This window comes from Lepidothrix coronata, unplaced genomic scaffold, assembly GCF_001604755.1.
Source record: "Lepidothrix coronata isolate B3197 unplaced genomic scaffold, Lepidothrix_coronata-1.0 Scaffold6, whole genome shotgun sequence".
NCBI lineage: Eukaryota > Metazoa > Chordata > Aves > Passeriformes > Pipridae > Lepidothrix > Lepidothrix coronata.
The window spans coordinates 11,550,670-11,569,494 of NW_016690186.1; the positions used below are offsets into that span (position 1 = coordinate 11,550,670).

An 18,825-nucleotide genomic window follows, 5' to 3' on the forward strand; every position below is an offset into this window, starting at 1 on the left:
TTCGCACAGTTTTTTTCTGAAAAGACTTTGAGCTGGTCAAGATATGAAGGAAATTCTAGAAGCTAATCATTGCACTTTTGGCCAGATAATTTCCAAATATGGAGAACACATTCTTTGAATAAATCGTGATTGAAGCTGAAAAAAAAAAAAAAGGCAAATTGTTTTTTCTTTTTTTCCCAAGAAAGATAAATGGAAGAAGTAATTCAAAAGAAGTTTAACTTCATTTCACTTCTATACACTTTTAATTTGCATTTTCAAAGGATTTGCTCTTGTGCTGTTTACACTTCTCCACAATTTCTCTCCACAGGGAAAATAAGATGAAGAAGAAAGATGATAGAAGAGAAAAGAAACCCTGACTTTCTTCAAATCTATCATTTCTCAACTGAAGTCCCCAGCAGGAAGCTAAGTGAGGAGCATCCAGAAAGAAGAACAGGACAGAGAATCCTTCATGGAATCTTAACTGGCAGAAAAAGAGCAACTTTTCTGCTGGTTTAATGAACTAAATCTTACATGTGTAATGTGCATGATAAAAACTTTTGTAAGCATAATATGACAACCACTGGAATTTAGACATCTACATCCCCTGCTGTGCTTGCCAAAAATGGCAATGGCAGTTCCAGAACGTCAACAACAGTTAATTCATCTGAAAGTTCAGCATGTTGAGAGTGATGTTCTAGGCATCACACAAAACATTTTCAAGTAAGTAATTTCTGCTATGGAACAAAACCTTTGCTGAAGTCTATTGTACAACACTGTACACCAAAGACAGAAGTAAGATATATGGAGTGACAAAGCAAACAACAAACACCCACAGAGAAAAAAGCTTAAAGATAAAAGAAATTAACTAATCTCGTCTTTTTATTCCAACTATTTTAAGTTTCTTACAGGAAAAAAAAATGGGTTTGGCATATGGAGAGTATTACAAATCAAAGAATCACAGAATGGCTTGGGTTGGAAGGGACCTAAAGATATCTGGTTCCAACGTCACCAGATCAGGTTGCTCAAAGTCCCATCCGACCTGTCCTTGAACATTTCCAGGGATAGGGCATCCACAATTTCTCTGTCCCAATGTCTCATCACCCTCGCAGTAAAGAATTTTCTCCTCGCATCTAACCTAAATCTTGCCTCTTTTAGTTTAAAACAGCTCCCCCTTGTCCTAGCACTGCCTGTGTAAAAATGTCTCTCTCCCTCCTTTCTGTAAGTCTCCTTTAACTACTGGAAGGCTGCAATGAGGTTTCCCTGGAACCTTCTCTTCTCCAGGCTGACCAACCCCGACTCTCTCAGTCCTGTCTTTATAGGAGGTGCTCCAGCTCTCTAGAGCATTTTTGTTACCCTCTGCTGGATGAGCAGCACACATAAATGTTCGTAAATTAATATGCTCATAATATAACATGTAATCAATAATAATAAAGGTTCATAAATGAACATTTATAAGGACACATACATCCCTAGGATGGACAGAATGCTCTCATTCAATTCCTAAGCAGTTTGCCAGCATATGTAGGAGATACTGAACAAGACATTTCTGCCAGCCTTTCAGGTCACAAAAGGAAAAAAAATATGCTCAATAAAAAGAAAAGGTTCAAAGCAAAACACACTCATTTTTTGGTCCTCAAAAGGAAGCATAGTTTAATGTTTTCCACAGTTCAGTGGTAAACTGCACTTAGAAATGTCTCTAGTCACAATTTCAAACATAATCGACTGAATAAACTATTTAGTCAAAAGTGGGGAAAAACTAAGAACGAAGCAATTTCAGAAAGATTTCATTGAATGAAAGCTGCACTAAAAAGACTTTTTTTTCCCCAACATGAATATATTTCATATAAGGAAATGCTTTTCCTGAAGGCTGCATGCCAGTACAACCTTTCCAAATGTCCTATTTCTTTATTAACTTTTTTATGTGTAAACCTGCATAGAATGTCACAGTGACTGATACGTTCTAATAGTTTGAAATAAAAACTTCAATACTATTCTGCTTATCTCTGATTTTTTAATTTAGACTCTATCTTATATTGCTGTGCACATACAAATGAATGCCACATAAGGAAACTTCCAGGAGACAAGGAGGTATTTTGACACACAGTGATGACTGATCACTTTCTTTTTTCCCCCATTATGGTAGTACTATAATTTATCAGTTTATTGATACTTATCTTAATATACCATATTGGAATGTATTACCATTCCTGAAAACAACCTTTTCTGACTCTTGCAAAGGAAGTATTTAGATAAACAGATAAATATGTAACACTGTCCATGCTGCAGTTACATACCTGCAGCAAATGTCAATGACATTGTATAATATGACATAGTTTTTATCAGGGGCAACCTCCTTTAATGCCGTTTGAGCTTGCAATCCTAAACAGCTAGCACTAATCTAAAAAAACCCAGAGGACTGCTAAACCCCAGTAAGAAGATTGGTGACCTAGTCCCGATTCTGGCATCAAACCAAATTAGGGGTTTTGCCTTCTACATCAGCAGCAGAGATCACACCAGCACTGGCATCACATGAGCTCTAAGCGTACCGACAAGTGCACCACACAGTTTGCGTCCTTGGGAAAAAAGTGGGCACTTCACTCACGGCAATGCAACTGCTTTGGGGGCACCTGAGAAAGAACAAACGCTCCGGAACATGCTTTTATACATAGAAATGTAAAAGCCATGTCTCCCTGCGCGCAATGACTACAGAAATACCTGTCAAACACGATGATTATCAAATGCATCCGAAGTGCATCAACAGAATGCATACTGTATAAACTGAGATCTGGTAACAGCTTATGAGCACTACTCTCTGATAAATGAATACAAAAATAGTGGACACAATTTCTCAATCAGCAGTTCTGTTCTCAGCACTGATTAGTCTCACACATTTGCTAACTGATGACATAAAATAATAAACAGCATTCCACATTTCTAGAGGCTTTTAAACAGAGAAAGTAACGCCCTCACTCAGCTTTCTTAAGAACACAGATTGTTTGGGCTCAGATTTTAGTTAAATGTGCAGCTGATCCATTGGCTTAATGCCTCCTGATTGCCCTACCATCTCCTGCAAAACACTCTGCAGTAACTCAGATGGGTCTCTTGGGATTCAGTAAAGCAGCTGAAGCTTTTCCAGGGAGGTTATAAATATAAATATTTTCCTTATTCCACCTATACTTGAGCCAATTCAGCAAACACTCATCTCTCCTTCTTAACTGCTAACTAACTGTGCACAAGCCTAGTAGCGTCACACTGAACAAGGGGAACCAATCACTACCTATAATATAAATAGTTCCTGGCAGACTTTAACAACAACCAACCATAAACATTTTGTTTACTTTCAGTTGAAAAAAGCTCCACTGTCAACATAGTCCGATTTACAGAGTAATCTTGCCATATGAATTTTAAAGCCACAGAGCTCTCCCTGACCTACATTGCCAGGCTGAAGTGAAAAAAAAAATACATTGCACAGAAACCACAGCAAAGAGAGATGCTCTTGAGGCAGCAGGATGATGAACCTTTTAAATTTGAGGTACCTTAGTATTACACCATCAGTGCTGGGGTTGTGAAGAAAACTAACATAGCCTGTTCTCAAGCTACATCCAAGCTTTATCCACTTCAGATCAAAATCATTTCTGTCAGAGCAAGATAAACCATGAGAGATAGACCTTGCTGCCTATCAACACTTTGCTTTGCAAGCAGATATTTCCTCACCACCCAGTCCTGTCTCTGATATTTTGTTCACTGTATCAACAGACATGGGTAAAAAACATAAAAGCAGCCCAGTGAACACTGCATGGGGCTCAGCTGGGAAAAAAAAATCTCCCATATGAGGCATTAGGATTTTATATGACAAGCTAATATGGTTAGGGAATGATAATAAAGTGAGATTTACTTGGATTTGGTCTCGAAACAGCAATTCTTATTGCTAACATGGGGACAGCACCTATAAATTGGAGCAACTAGCAACAGAGTTGATGATGAATTTAGACAGCTCAGTTGGGAGCTCGAGCAAGTAGCAGGCACTTCAGTGACACAGAAATGGGGCAGGAAACATGACAAAATGCACAAAAGCTTGGCAGGAGCGTGACTGGGCAGTGACATGAAAATCAGCAACTTCTCTGTTGGATGGGCACGGGATAGATGGGGGAATGTACACATTTGTTCACAAACAGCAAGAAGTTTTAAAATCTGAGTATCCATTTGGGAAAGGGAAAAGGATAAGCAAAGCCCTTCATCCACTCTTTGTGATTTACTTTCCAGCAGTGCTTAAAAAACATGTGTGGAGGTTGAGTGCTGGCTACACTCAGGAAGAAGCTGGAGGCAAGGACCACCCCAGGAAATAAGCCTGGAGAAGACAAACATGAAGGGAGTGACACAGTCTCACCCTGGTGAGGCCATCAGCAAGGACAATGACAAGGACAGGACCCCTGGAGCCACCAGACATCTATCTGTCTGGGGTAAAGGGCAAGTGGAAGATCATCCTCTCCTAGGCTCTTGCAAACAGATTAACAAGCAATGAGCCTTGTAGTACCTCTGTTTGAGTGTGCATGACCAAACCAGTTTTTAACAACTTCACCAGATGGTAAACAAGCTCCTGTTGCCTGGCTTATGTCCAACTGGTGCCCCAGGGGAAGGGGACCAGAGGCAATATTTCAGTAGGAAGTTTTCAGCTAGCCATTTGTTCCCTAGAAAATGCAGCTTCAGGGTAGCTGAAACTATTTGTCAATGTAGGTGAACCCCTCTCAATAGTTTTCAACACTATGAAAAATAGCTGGCACCTCCAAAGTATCAAAATGAAGATTTTTACCTGCTAAGTCCTTCATTACACAGCAGAAATCACTTTCAGAAACTATTAACAAAAGGCAAGAGATAAGAGGACTGGATGTAGAAAACAGATGTGGAGACGACACGTACAACTTTTTTTTAATTTTTTGTTATTTTAAGCTTCTGGCATTTGATTGTGGCCGTGTCCTCTGTTGTGCCAAAAGGTGGAATTTAAAGCCCAACCTGCTGTTCACTTGGTATGACATTTGGAGGAGTTACTTGGTTTTAATTCTTGGTTTCTCATTCAGTCTCTAAAATACTTGTCTATTAACTGGAGAAAACGCAAGAGACCACCACTTAGGTGTTTTGCTACCAAGATTACAAGAGACCTTCTCCCTGAATACCGTACAGCCCAGATGTTCCCAGCTGTGAGAAGGTGTCAGGGAGCTGAGCCTCTCCTAGTGAGGAAGAAATGGTCCAGACCCACACCAACATCCTCCCTCAGCCCTCATGGCATTTCCAAAAGGCTTAGCTTAACCTGAAGTGACTTGTTTTGATAAAGATTTCTTTAGCTTCAGTGAAATAGTAATAATAAACATCACTAAAAGAGAGTCCCAACATTTTTATTTTTGTTTCAATTACGAAGCTTAAGCAAAAAACCTTTCTCAGCTCAGCCTCACAGTTGATTATCATGAGTTGGATAACATTGGTGTCGATTTTCAGATTATTGTGCTTCTTGAATTGATGAGTATTTTAAGACATAAAAAGCTGCCTATGGTATTTGGAAAAAGAAAGCCAGAAGAATTGTACATTAACTTTATTCAGCTGAAACATATTCAGGCAATACTTAGACTCCTACTGACATGTGTCAGGTAACATAGATCTTAAGTGAATCCCTTGGCTAATCCAAGTCAGCCCTAATTAGAAGGTCTGGGGACAGAAAACATGCTGTGTAAAGGCATTGATGCCTCTCAACCCAGTCACTTTTACTGAAACACGTCCTGGGGAAGGAACAAAACCCAAAACAAAAGTCTTCATATTAAATTAAGTGAAATGTAAGCAACGAGTAGGTCAAAAGGAAAAGACTTACTAAAAAAATTCCCTCTTGTATTCAGTAATCAGTTTCACATGTAAAGCCGTTTGCAAGAGACTGTGTGGAATTCATTAAACAATTAAAATGTGCAGGGGGCAACTGAAACTGTATCCTTCAGAAATCAGAGTGCATCCTATTACAGAGGTTTCCTTCTTGACCTTAAAGCCTACCTCAAAACGGATGAGAAATTCAATGTTATTAACTCCCCATGCAAAAGCAGGTCCATGCTGAGACAGCTCCCATGGAAGGGTTAGCACGGACACTGTGCAAAGAGGAGGACCACGGGGCCATGCATTCCCCCACTGTCATACAGAAACACATGAAGATTTTTCCTCCAGAGGGAGTCTTGCAGGGCAGGACAAGCAGCACACACAGCATCGAAGCCAGCAACAACTCCCTTTCATTACAGGCAGTGTAGAAATAAGTCCGCTTGTTCTCAACTCTTCAAGCCTGTCCTATGACAGTCTTTAATAACTTATTTTTTAAAGAAGCATCCATGTACTCTCACTTTTTAACAGCAAAAAGAGAAATTCATGCAAAATGCGATATCTCAACCTATTAGAGAATCCATTCATTTCACCTCTGTTTTGCCTTCAAAAAGGAGTGTCAGCCCATACTTGCATAGGGCAGAAAGGGACCTGTTTACTCCAGTCTGCTTCTGTCCATGTTACAAATCCTGGTTTCAAATGTATGGAAACAAAACCGTTTGCCATTTCAACTCAAGTACGCTACTCTGATGTTACCTGAGGACGTGGGGAAACCCACTAAGAAAGTGGGGTCTCCATCATGGAGGACATGTCCCCCCAATCTGGGGACGAACTGACCAGAGGTTCATCACAAAGGCATAGCAGTGGCTACAGCACGGGACACCCAACCACTGCCCAGATCCCAGTGGCAGTGTGACTGAGAAAATTTGAGGAAAAAAACCCAACAACCAAACATAAATACTGTATTTTTACCAGTCCCCTCCTACCTCAGCTGACCTCCACTCACCCAGACGTGGGGGTAGCAGTAATGCTTTGTGAGATGTCAGCTTTCCATGTGTTCTGCAGCTTATCAAAATCCTGCATCAACTCACTGCTTGATGTTGGGCTGCAGAGATGCCACAGACAGGCTGCCATGGAAACATTTGTTTTAATTTACTGGTGGTCTGCACAATAAGAAAGTCTGAGCGGTACAGGAATGACGAAAGAGTATAAATTACCAATGGGCTCAGACAGCTGAGCCTACCAAAAAGAAATCTCATTATTTTACCATTTTACCATTTAGACAGATTATGTTACAGATTTCTGATCTCACTTTGTGAATAATAACATGTACATGTTCAGAGCAGAAACAAATACAAATTCCAACTTGTTTTAGGAAGACACTTTAAATTAGGCTATGTGTAATGGAGAGCATAACAGCTGGTTCCACTTGCATCTTTTAATTAAAATGCAGCAGTCTAGATAACAGAAAATTAAAATGGGGCAGAGTGGAACAAGGAGGGAAATAAATCCCAGAAAAAGCATAACTGTATCCCTACTTAAAGCTGATGAAACCCAGAAATAAGTTACTTTGCTTGTTTTTTTGTATCTTAGAAAAAACTTGAACTAGTCTGTTCATTGTCTTTTCTAAGGTTTTAGCAGTCTTTGATCTTGCTTTATCTTTGGTTCTTCAAACAAAAAAATGCAAAGCACAGGTCTAGCTTGCTTAACACAGAAGTCTTCAGCTAAATTTTTGCAGTGCAGCTTTGACCACAGCTATGGCCTCTTTGACAGTCGACATTTCTGAGCCTGATGCTGGCTGAGAGAGGACAGTGAAGAGGCCAAGGAGAACCACTTGGAGCAGGGGTGGACATTTAGGTGGATACCACCACTCAGTATTCCTCTGAGCAGACTGTGTCAACTCAGCAACTGAGTTGCAACTGGAGCAACTGAGTGCTCCAGCTTGCTCACAACACTGGAGAAACACACAGCCACCCTGAGGCTGTTCTTCTTTAACAGAGTACTGGGGAAATGTCTGTGTACAGCAAATATCTTCTCCAGAAGCCAACAGCCTTCCCTAGGAAAGGGAGGCACCATTAGGTGGTCATCCCACCTCTAAAAGGAAACCCCTCTCTGAAATAAGGCTGCCACTACCACCTGAAGGCTTCTGGACAAGAACAGCAGGAAGGGTAGAGATGGCAGCACTGGTGGTTTATGGTTTTGGAGGAGGATGAATGAACAGGTTTGGGTTACTTACTTAACCTGGTTTTGGCTTGTAATGTCTTACTGCATGAAAGACTTTCTGGGTCAGGACAGATAGAGCACACAGGCAGTAACACTGCAGAGCCTCAAGGGAAGGATTTTACCTGGCATTTGCTTAAGATCCTTTCACTGAATGGATACCACATTAGACGAACCCCTGTTAACCTCAGCTTTTAAGTTAGTTCCTCTGCATTTTCCCTTTAGATACATCTCATACAATATGAAAACTCCCAGTGTCACGAATGCAAAGCACTAAATGCAAGAGAGACTGAAAGATACAGCAGAAAGCAGCAAAGAGGCTCAGAATTAAATATGGAACAATAAAGAGGAGCTTCTGAAACAAAGAACACCAAGAGGATAATGGATTAACCAAACCCGCCTCAGAAGCGTTTCAATCTGAGAGTATGTGCCACGTCGGCTGCCAGGTCATTAACTGGATGAACACATAATTGATAAGCTGCAGGCTGCACTCTACTGGAGAGCAATAAGCTCCTTTAAATTACATTAATATTTAACATATATAAAAAGCATTTGTCATTTGCAAACCGCTCTGTAGAGTAACTGATGGATTCTATAATGATCCCCAACTCCCAGACAAGGGAATGCAGTTCTGGAGAGATAAATACCTGGCCTGCATCCAAACCAAGATTCACTGACAGCTATAATTCTAGTTCAAAATTAGGTTTCTAAATTTCTGGTCCTTCTAGATTACATTGCTTTGCAGCCTTCAGTAGATAGAAGCATGATACACACAGAGCTGAAAGACAGGAGCTGACAACATAGGATGACATTTCTGACTCACAATCACCAACTGTCACATTCCTACCCTGGGTCACTGTCCACTCCAAAAGATGCAGCTGAGTGGGTTGAACACAAGGAATGGAAGTATTAAATATCTGATTGCCATGTGTTGTCTGCCCCTCTCACCTTTCTTTTAAAGAATTAATCTTGGGGAATTTACTGACCTCCATAACTTGTTGGGTGTCTCAGTATACTTCATATATCTATCTATCTATATATAGAGAGATGTGCATGTATAGGGTTTTTTTCCCCATTTAAGTTGATACAGTGAGTTCACTTGTGGGTGAGCCTTCAAATATGACAGCATTTTTCTGAAACATGACAGATTTATTTTTCATGCTGCAGCACTGAGTTTCTGTGAAACAGCCACAAAACTTTGTTATTATCCAAAATTCTTGTAGGAGAACTTTACCTTCAGCCTCCTACATGATTTCCTGAGATGTCTGCTGAGACAGACCCTCAGTTTCTCTGCCCTACTAACTCCCTTTGTATATACTTTTTTCTCCTCAGGAGAAAAAGCACAGTGAAAGTCACAGAATTTCTCTTGGCTGGACTCAGCATCCTTTTGCTGTAGCTAAACTTTATGCACATGGAAAGTAGACTCCCCTGGGGATCTACAAAGTGTTCTGATGGGCTGGAGTGGGCTGCACCAGAGAGGTACCCGCAGTTGCATCCTCCATACACACAACATACTGACAATACCACCTAGGAAGGATGCAAAGTCTGAATTGCCCATTTAAGGCAAGTAAATGCATAGGTCACTCCAGTTGCACTTGTTCCCTGAAATATTTGTTCCTTCTAACTAACTTCTGTTTCAACAGTCTGCTCATCATTATAGCCTTACAGCTTTGTCATTTGAGGATTCATCCTTTTAGGAGCTATATTCTCATCAATATTACATTCTGCCTAGGCAGCCTGATCATCTTAGAAGCAGATAAAATGATTACTGATGACAGTCAATACAACTTCAAAATATTTCAGCAATATAAGTAGAAAAATGCATACAAAATTTATACTGGACATTATTCAAGAGCTATTCAGAACTTGCAGAGCAGAGAAATTTCACAAGCAATAAAACATGATGGCTTGCATATGCTAACATTTTGACACTTCAACTCTAACAGAGTTCAAGTTTAGTGGAAGAGTGCAACTTCCTATCAGAAATTATTATTCACGTTTTTTGCATAAGTGGAAACCTGACATAACAAATCTCTCTTTCTGCACCATCTTAGATTCCAATAAAGCTCAGCCTGCTACAAGATTTCGATAGAAATCCTATTTGGTAAAATTTGCTTGATTGTATTCCAAAAAGTGACTCACATTTTACAAGCCAGTGGCAAGAGCTGAAACAAGTTTGACTCTTTACATCAAAGCCAGTATGAGTCATTCTTCCAGCTTAATGGCTCACATGCTATCCTTGAGAGACCAAACTGAGACTGCAGGTCAAGAAATGACCATTTAATAGTCACAAGGTATGTGGCCAAACAGCTAGTCCTAGACTGAAGGAAATGACAGAGAACTCAACCAGTGAAATTAAAAGATATTCAACAGCATGGACTGCCAAGTTGTTGTAAGAGTAGTAAAATACCAGCTTCTGTTCGCAACTCACTCATACCATAGCAAAATGTGGCCCAAACTGCAAAGTCAGGGTTAAATAAAAACCAATAAGGCTTTTCCTCACATGCCATCTTCCAAAGCACTTAAAAGGAGAGCAGCTGACAGACATGAGGGCCAAGCACAACCTGATTGTAAAGATGTCGTGATTTGGCTCCCAGTCGGTACTTTTTCCTCCACGCTCTCTCCTTCTCCATGCTCCTTCGGATTCCCCTTTCAAGACTGAAGACTATTTAATCTCTGCCTTTATACTCTCCTGTTCTCCCCAGGTGACTTTTCTTTTCCATGGCACTCTGAGGTTACCCAAAGAAGGGCTGGCTTTGCCAAGCCCTCCAACACACATCCTTCCTCTACTGTCTGCTGCTCAGCCAGGGATCAGCCCTTCCTTGCATGCATGACCTCCTGACCCGAAGCAGGTTCAGGACAGGCTAGTCCACTGTCCAAAAATCATCTTGTTGACAACAACTGAATGGAGAAATGGGTCAACTCTGAAATGCTGAATTTTGTCATGCTTACTCTGAGGCAATCAATGTGCTCACTTTCTGCTTTTCTGGGACCTTCTGGAGTTCAAGGCAAGGTATCCTCTTAGCATGGGTCAGCCCCCTGGCACAGACTGGCACCTAAGTAAGAGCACACTTGTCCCAAAAGTAGGCTCCTGTCAGAGTTTCAGCAGGGAAAGCAAGTTTCCTTACAGAAAAATCACAGCATCTTTCTGCCAGTAACTTTCAGACACAGTTATGATTCACAGACATGGATAAGCACACAAAACTCTCCACTCCCACTGTTATTTGCTCCTGAAATTTCCCCCACTTAACCAGGACATCTCTCATGCCCTTACTCATCTCACAATAGTCAGAATTACTGCATGGACAATGACTCAATGTAAGTCTCAACTCAGCAGAGTACCGAGGAAAAGAAAAGCCCGATGGGATCAAAATCCTTCTTTGTTTATGGGCTTTGTTGCCCATAATTTGTTTTCTGCATTATGATGTGGCATGTGCCATCAAAAAATTAATCCAAAGTCTCTGGCTGTTTCAGGGAGTGCTCAGAATGCCTCACCTAGCTCAAATCTGTGCACCTTCTTCAATGTCCAGAAAAAACAACGAAAGCATCTCTGAGCTTGGCACTGGCAAAATATCAGGACATTCATCCTTTTGCTTAAATTAGAAATATAATTTCCACTATTTACTTCTGGACAGTTGAAAAAAAAAAGAAGACAAAAAGCCATTTACCTCTACTTCACACGCATATTCCGATCCATCCAGGAGTGTCACTTTGCATTGCATATTTTTCGGTTTCTTGACAATCTTTAGAGGAGACTTGGAGAGTTTGCTAGATGAAGATTTTTGAGAAAGCTTGTCTTCCTCTAGCTGCTGATATTCCAGCTGTTTTGCACTTGTAGCTGCAAACTCCTGTTCTTTCTCTGTGACCTATAGAGAGAAAGATAGATATTTTTTGAAGTGAGATAAACCAATCATGCCATGCAGTACACTGTGCACCCTTCACCCAAGCATTTAATTGAGCCTTGTGTGGGGCTTGGACAAGAAAGCCCCTGATGTAGGACAATCTTTATTGGAAAGATTTCCCATGTTCCTCCCAGTTATTATTTTAAAGTCCCATACCTATTAAATCATCTGATGCTTCCATGGTGCCATACGGAATAGAAAAATACCATCAGGTTTGCACTAATTTTGCTGTCAGTGAGAAATCAGTCCCTGAATGAGGGCACGGTTGCCCCCCTAACAGTGTGAATTCACAGGGGGATGCTGACATGCCTGGGAGAGCAAAAGGCTACCCAAGCACCCGAGGAAAGGGTTAAACAAATAGGATGGAAGTGAGGGACCAAACAACTTTTATGTGCAGCCAGCTGACTAATGGATGATAAGTACAGAATGAGATGCTGAATTCTGCTCTCTGAAGATGCCCTGTAAGTCCCTCCGGCTGACAAGAAAGGTGCTATTTGAAAGACAAATATACTGCAGGGAAAAGGGGCACGAAGAAACAACCATGGTCACTTTTGTTTGGGTTTATCTGAGAATAAAGCCATTTGAAGAGTTACCGTGATACAGTGCAGCACATGGTTCTCTCCACGGCACTAGATGAAAGCCAGAGCAGCTCTACAGCATTTCACCCTTCCTAGCAACAGCACTGTGCTGCAGTCATTACCCTTCTCATCAGTTATGTCCTGATAGATTCCAAACAAAACCTCAAAAGGAGTGCAGTAATACTTAAGCTAAAGCTTAAATAAAATAAAAAAGTCTTTCTGTTATCTCACTACAAGGCAAAAAAAAAAAACACACCCTGCTTTAGCTCTGAATTATTTTAGTATAATAAGCAACAAGCATTACTGGAAATATATTGTAAATTAACCCTCCAAGTCTGTTTCCATTCATTGAATATAACAGACTTCATGACAATGGAGCAAATCCATCTAAAGGCTTTAGTCTGCATTGAGACCAGAACAACCTTGCATCATATAACCAGAAACAACAGTGTACTGCTAAATCACAGTGAACTGTCCCTGAGTGATTTCATAAAAACAAGCCATAAGCTTCCCCTCTGCCTTCGGGTGAATGGGGAGAAGGGGAATTTGGAGCTGGCTGGCTGTGATACCAAAGGTGCCAGCTCCCACCAAAGCCCCAGCAAATTACAAGGAGGTGAGGCAAGACCCTCTGAGGTCCTACTTTCTCTGCAACAGAAGACATGGCAATGGTCTCCTGCACTTCCTAGGTGGGGAGGCTAGAAGAAAATGGAACTAGAAAGATAAAAAAGCAAGAGCTGGTTTCAAAATCCACCACATCTCCCAAGCCATGGATTTTCTTCCCCAGGAGCAGACCAGCACCTGCCATCTCTTCTCCCATCTAGCTCCAGCACTAAAGGACTTTCTCCTTCCAGTACTTGGACATCAGTTTTGACATCTGGATGTCAAGGTCCTAACATACCTTGAAGACTGTCAGGAGATGAAGGCACAAAGAATGTCAGTGGATTAGCTGTTTGCTGAGCATTAAAGAGACAGAGTCCCCCTGGGCTCACAGCAAGGCTTGAGGCCAGCTAATCTTCTACCACCTCCACAACCAGCTGGCAAGCGGTCCAGGCTGGTGCACTGAGATATAAAAACGACTGAAGATGCCTCCTCCTAGGGCCTCTGTGCAGAGCTGCACTGCTGCTGATGGGCAGAGGGACTCTGATGATTTCTGTACATTTGGTTAAAAGAAATCTGCCAGGGAAGCTGCATGTGCTTATATGTGGGTGCAGAAGTCATTCTGGGGATGAAAAAAAAAGCAGCACTGTCATACACAGTGGCTCATGACATTTCTGATGTGAGAGTTAGTACTCCACTCCACCAAAAAAAAAAAAAACACCAACGAAATAACCCAGACACATGGAACTAGCTAATATTTTACAAGAAAACAGAAAAGCTGCTTGAGAGAAAAGCCCACAACAACAAAGGTGCCCATCGCCCATTTAAACTTGAGAACTATATTTGGCCTGCAAGTCATTTCTGGGAATCTTAATGGACTAGTAGTTATTTTCCTTCATAAAGACAGTTGGTAACTTAAGACTACAGCAGAGTTTTGTTTATTTATAAATATTTAAAAATATTACTGAGGTTATTTTGTTTGTTAAAGTTCCCTTTTACATTAAGATCAGGGGAATGTGACTAGGTTAAAATCATACAGAAGATTTTCTCTCATTTGTCTGGAGAAAAAAACATGCCAAGAACTATTAGAGAAGATTACCCCAAACTATGCTGACATGTTCAGGCATTGAGGTACTTTCAGACTGTATTAAGACCCTTCTTCCTAAAGAAACCTGACATTCTGGAATCTAGGAAAAAAAGATAGCCAGTGAAAAATCCATGTACACGGTGAATCATTTTGAACTCTGCAAGTGTAGCTCCATTTTCTTCTAAATTCTTCTCCAAGATACTTTTGTACCATATTTTTGCAGTATTTTTGGTGTTATTGACTAAATTCTAGTGCAGCAGAAGTTGCTTCAGGGTTTGCATTTTTTGAGCATAACCTCTTTCATCTATGACACAGTATGTTCAATCCCTTCTGAAGCTGCACCTCCTCTCAAAGGAAGCCTTTGGAGTCTCGGGATTCAGCAGTAATGATCTTGGCTACTTCGCAGCTTCTCATTGGGGTATGAAGTGATATTACCACGCTTGCACAACACATTAATCCCATCTACTTATGGTAGTTGCTTGGAAATATTGATGCCCAACCCATGTGATGCCACCTTCTCTTTTTCAAAGAGACAGGAAGGCAGGCGTATAGCTAGGCTGCATTATTACACCTGATAGGAAGGACTTATTTCTCTAATAACTATTAATCTCAATATGGAAAGGTTCTTCCTCTTCATTAAAATGTTTTGGGGTTTTTTATGCGTATAAGGTGACAAAAGACACTTTCATGGATTGGTAACTTAAATCTTTATTCCCAAGGTTCTCTTATATGAGCAAGAGCAAAAATCAATTTCCTCACTACAATTACAGACATCAAGAAAGAGAATGAGCAGCTTCAAGTTTTGGTTTTTTTAACGACACCATTGCAAATAGCTTTGTCTCTTAGTGCTGCTTTTGAGTGATTCTTTCCTGTGATACAGACACTTAAGCCACCGTGAAATGTACTGGGCCTACCATCGCCGTTGGATTTGGCAGTCTGCTTACAGTATGGACATTTGGATTCAATCTGGTAATCTCAACAGGAAGGTGTCGCATATCCCTTTCACTAACCCAGTTTTTCTATCAAGCCTTCTACAGACACCAGCTCACTGTGATCTCCTTTGGGAAAGAAAGGGATCATGCAGCACATGAGAGCATCTCAGGTCTGCAAACTCACACCTCTTAATAAAGATGGACAGTTTTGGTGTCTAATTTGGGGTGGTTTTTTGTGTGTGTGGTTATTTTGGGGTTGGATTTCTTTTGTGGTTTGGGGTTTTTTGGTTTATTTACTTTTTTAAGATGAAAAGAAACTTGAAGTGGAATGATTACTGAAAATGTCTGGAAAAACAAAATAATACTACTTATGCCTAGGACTGATAAAATTACACTTTAAATTAATGACCAGTTTATTCAACACCTTCCTCTTTTGGACAAGCAGCCCTGCTTCTTTCCCTCAAAATAATTACAGGCAATTTCTGATCTATTTCAGAGACCAAAATTGTCCCAACACATAATTGGTGGATGTGGGAGCAAGAACAGAGAGGTGTCTAGTGGGCAATGGAGTGAGGCTATCAAGGGTTCTCAACAATAGAAATGGCTGGCGATTCAAAAAAATCCTCAGTTCTTCCAATGGCTGAACTTCAACAGCAATCAACAGCAGAAATCCTGCCCTGCTGTCTACTTCTTGAGATGGAAGATTTCAGACACCTGTTTTAATTTGGTCCCAGAAACATTTGTTGTGCCAAGCATTTAGGTAATGCACGCCTACCAGAGTGAGATACAAAAATATTTTGTATCTGAAATTGCTCATACACTCATTTTTTCCACACCAACACTAAGACTGGGCTGTAGCTTTCTGAAAAAAAGCTTAAAACCCAAGACCACAGCCAGCCCCAGAGAGCTTCTAGAGGAGCACTCACACTGATTTTAAGTAACACCTTACATCTGCTTGCTTCACCAGCACTGTCTCTTCCAGCCAGGTAAAATAACAGGAGCCTACTTCAAACAGCCAGAAATTTTTTAAAGGATGGAGGAGAGGAGGAGTTAGACTGACTCTCCAAAGGTGAATGTGATCAGATGAGGGTCATAACCTTATGGAGCTAAGTGAAGTGATTTGCAGGTACCTCATTATTTGTGGGTCAGTTACCCATGAAGAACCATGTCTGTTAATCCTATTGACTGGAAATTATTAACAGGAAGAAAAAAGCAGCTTCCGCAAATTTAATAAGTGCCACAATAAACCAAATGGAAAAGCACGCGATAGCTCTTCTGAAACCTATTACATGAATAGTTCAAGTAATTATAATGCAGTTATTCCAGAACCATGAGAAACTTAAGGGACCACAGACTTCATGGCTCACACATCAGACAAGCAAGCATGAAATCAGTGTTCAGCAGGTGTCAAAAGAAATGAACTCTGAAAACATTTTCAGCTTCATAAAAACTGACACTGTGTGCTATCTAACGCAAATGCAAGATCGAAGATGTTTCCTGCTTAGTTAATGAGACTACCCTTATATTTAAGCACTGCAGGCAGAAATACCTGCCATGAACTTCAAAACATTCTGTGTGAGAACTATTATTCTTTAAATGCAAAAGGCCAGCCAGCCAAGATCTACAGCATCACATCAAACACCCTTCCATGCATCACTGAATATATATTTCCCCTCCTAACATACCAGACTTGTTACTTCCCAGGAGCAGTAAGTGGGTACACAGCTACTTGCACGCTCAGGCTCCCTTACCTGCTCCTTTTTCACTGGTGTGCTGTGTGCTGCCACAGCTGAGAACTGCTCGAGTGCGTTTTGAGGTTCTTCACTTGGCTGCTGTTGCTGCTGCTGCTGCTGCTGCTGGTCCTGCGGCTGGGTCTCTGCTGCCCCTTGCTGCGCAGGGCTCTCCTGCTGATCCTGCTCTTTATCCTTGGACTCGGAGTCCGATCCTGATTCTGTAGTCATGGTTGGTTATTCTGCAAAACAAGGTGAACAGACCCACTGAGTACACTCTCATAGCCGTGAATTTGTAAGCTAGGCTTACAAAATGAAGAAAGATTGGGCACAAAGTGTCAGTCTTAATATGCTTAGAATTTAAAGTGGCTATCACACTGATCCAACTGGCATCCCTAGGAAAGCTTCCCTGGTGTAAAAGACCTGGTCTAAATGCATCCATACTCTAAGGAAGAGTGTTTTCCCATAAAATCTTATTTTACACTGTAATACACTGACATTATAGGACTTCTGTTCCAATTAAATACAGAATACATAGTTCATAATTCATAGAGGGAGAGCAACATGATGAGAAGAACTTATGTGATTGAGGGCCCTAAATCCAACAAAATCCACTGCAGTTCTAAAGCATTTGGAAACTTTTGAAAAATTAAATCTTTTGTCCTTTACATTGAAATCAATATGGCTTGAGCTCCTCAACATCTGCACTCCCTTTGGGAAATGTACTCAAGTGCTTTTGATGCTTCCAGGCAACATATTATCTGTTGGACTCCATGACCTTAGAGGTCTTTTCCAACCTAAAGGATTCTGTGATTCTGCATGTGCTAGAATGTGCCAATTCTCCAACTACATTCAAGCAAAACCGAACGTTAAAAAAATACTGTGATTTTGTATCAAAACAATGATTTGAAAAAGCAGGCTCTGCACCAGTTCAGTAAAGGGAGTGTGCTTTTACGTTTGTTACTCATATGCTCTCAGACCTCATGAACTTTGCTTGAGCATTTTGCTTTTAAGAAACAAACCAGTCTGCTGCAATCTATTTCTGTTCATCATCAGGACATGATTCCTTTAACCTGGTAACCATAGCTACTGTGTAATTATAGGTGGTTGCACAGAATATACATCTGCTAACTCATCTGCTAGGAATTCACTATCAACTCCCAGAATACACTACAATGTTTACTAGTAGAAGTAGGTTTATTATAGATCACAAGAAAAATAAACTATTTTTTTTAAAATGTTTAATAAGCTAAATTGTTTGACAGAAAATGTTTTAAATTAGGCCAATTACTATTTCCAAACTCACTTACGTATTCTGCACTTTCAAGGCTAAGCTCTCTAGTGAACACATGTCCCTGTAGAGCAAAGCAAGTAACAGCATTCAGCCTGTGCTCAGCTTTTGCCCTGCGTATGGGGATAGGAGTGCATGTTCCTACCCCATTCAAGCCAAAATAACACAAGAGAGAAGCAGAACTAGAAAGCATACATGGCAGATTTATGCTTCAGGCCACATTTTTGAAGTACTAACGTGTGACACACTTGTTTAGGAACACATCATAAATTTCTGCACTCAAACTGGCACAACTGTATAAAAAAAGCCCTTTTAAAACGCATTATTTAACCAATTGTCTTTAGCATCTACAAAAAGCAATAATTAGCTTGGGTCTTAAAATGTGACAGTCAGAAATGTGTTCACCTAATTGAACTTCAGCTGTCCATATCTGAGATGGTCACTTTAAATGTGGAGGAGAAAAACAGACGCTTCAGAGAGCGATTCATCTGACCTATTTTAGATTCCTGCTTTAAGCTGAGATAAATCACATATTAGCGCAACTTCGTCCAACTCACTACAAAGGAAGCCTAAACAAGTTCCTCCAATGTAGATCACACAAACCCACCCCCTACGTTCGATTCTCCTAAGCCACTCTTTTTTGTACGCTTTAAACATTAAAT

The 18,825-nt window shown here is 40.6% G+C and overlaps 1 protein-coding gene across 28 annotated transcripts in view; it reads right to left on the bottom strand.

Moving 5' to 3' along the window:
- EPB41L3 (erythrocyte membrane protein band 4.1 like 3) overlaps positions 1–18,825 on the bottom strand; it is a 140,138-nt gene that overhangs the window by 49,642 nt on the left and 71,671 nt on the right. For all 28 annotated transcript variants that reach the window (XM_017832210.1, XM_017832188.1, XM_017832199.1 and 25 more), the window contains 2 exons: positions 16,894–17,114; positions 11,715–11,912 (listed from right to left, as the gene is read on the bottom strand). In XM_017832210.1, the coding sequence (XP_017687699.1) occupies positions 11,715–11,912; positions 16,894–17,103 (408 nt within the window). In that variant the 5' untranslated portion in view covers positions 17,104–17,114. The remainder of the gene's footprint in view (positions 1–11,714; positions 11,913–16,893; positions 17,115–18,825) is intronic.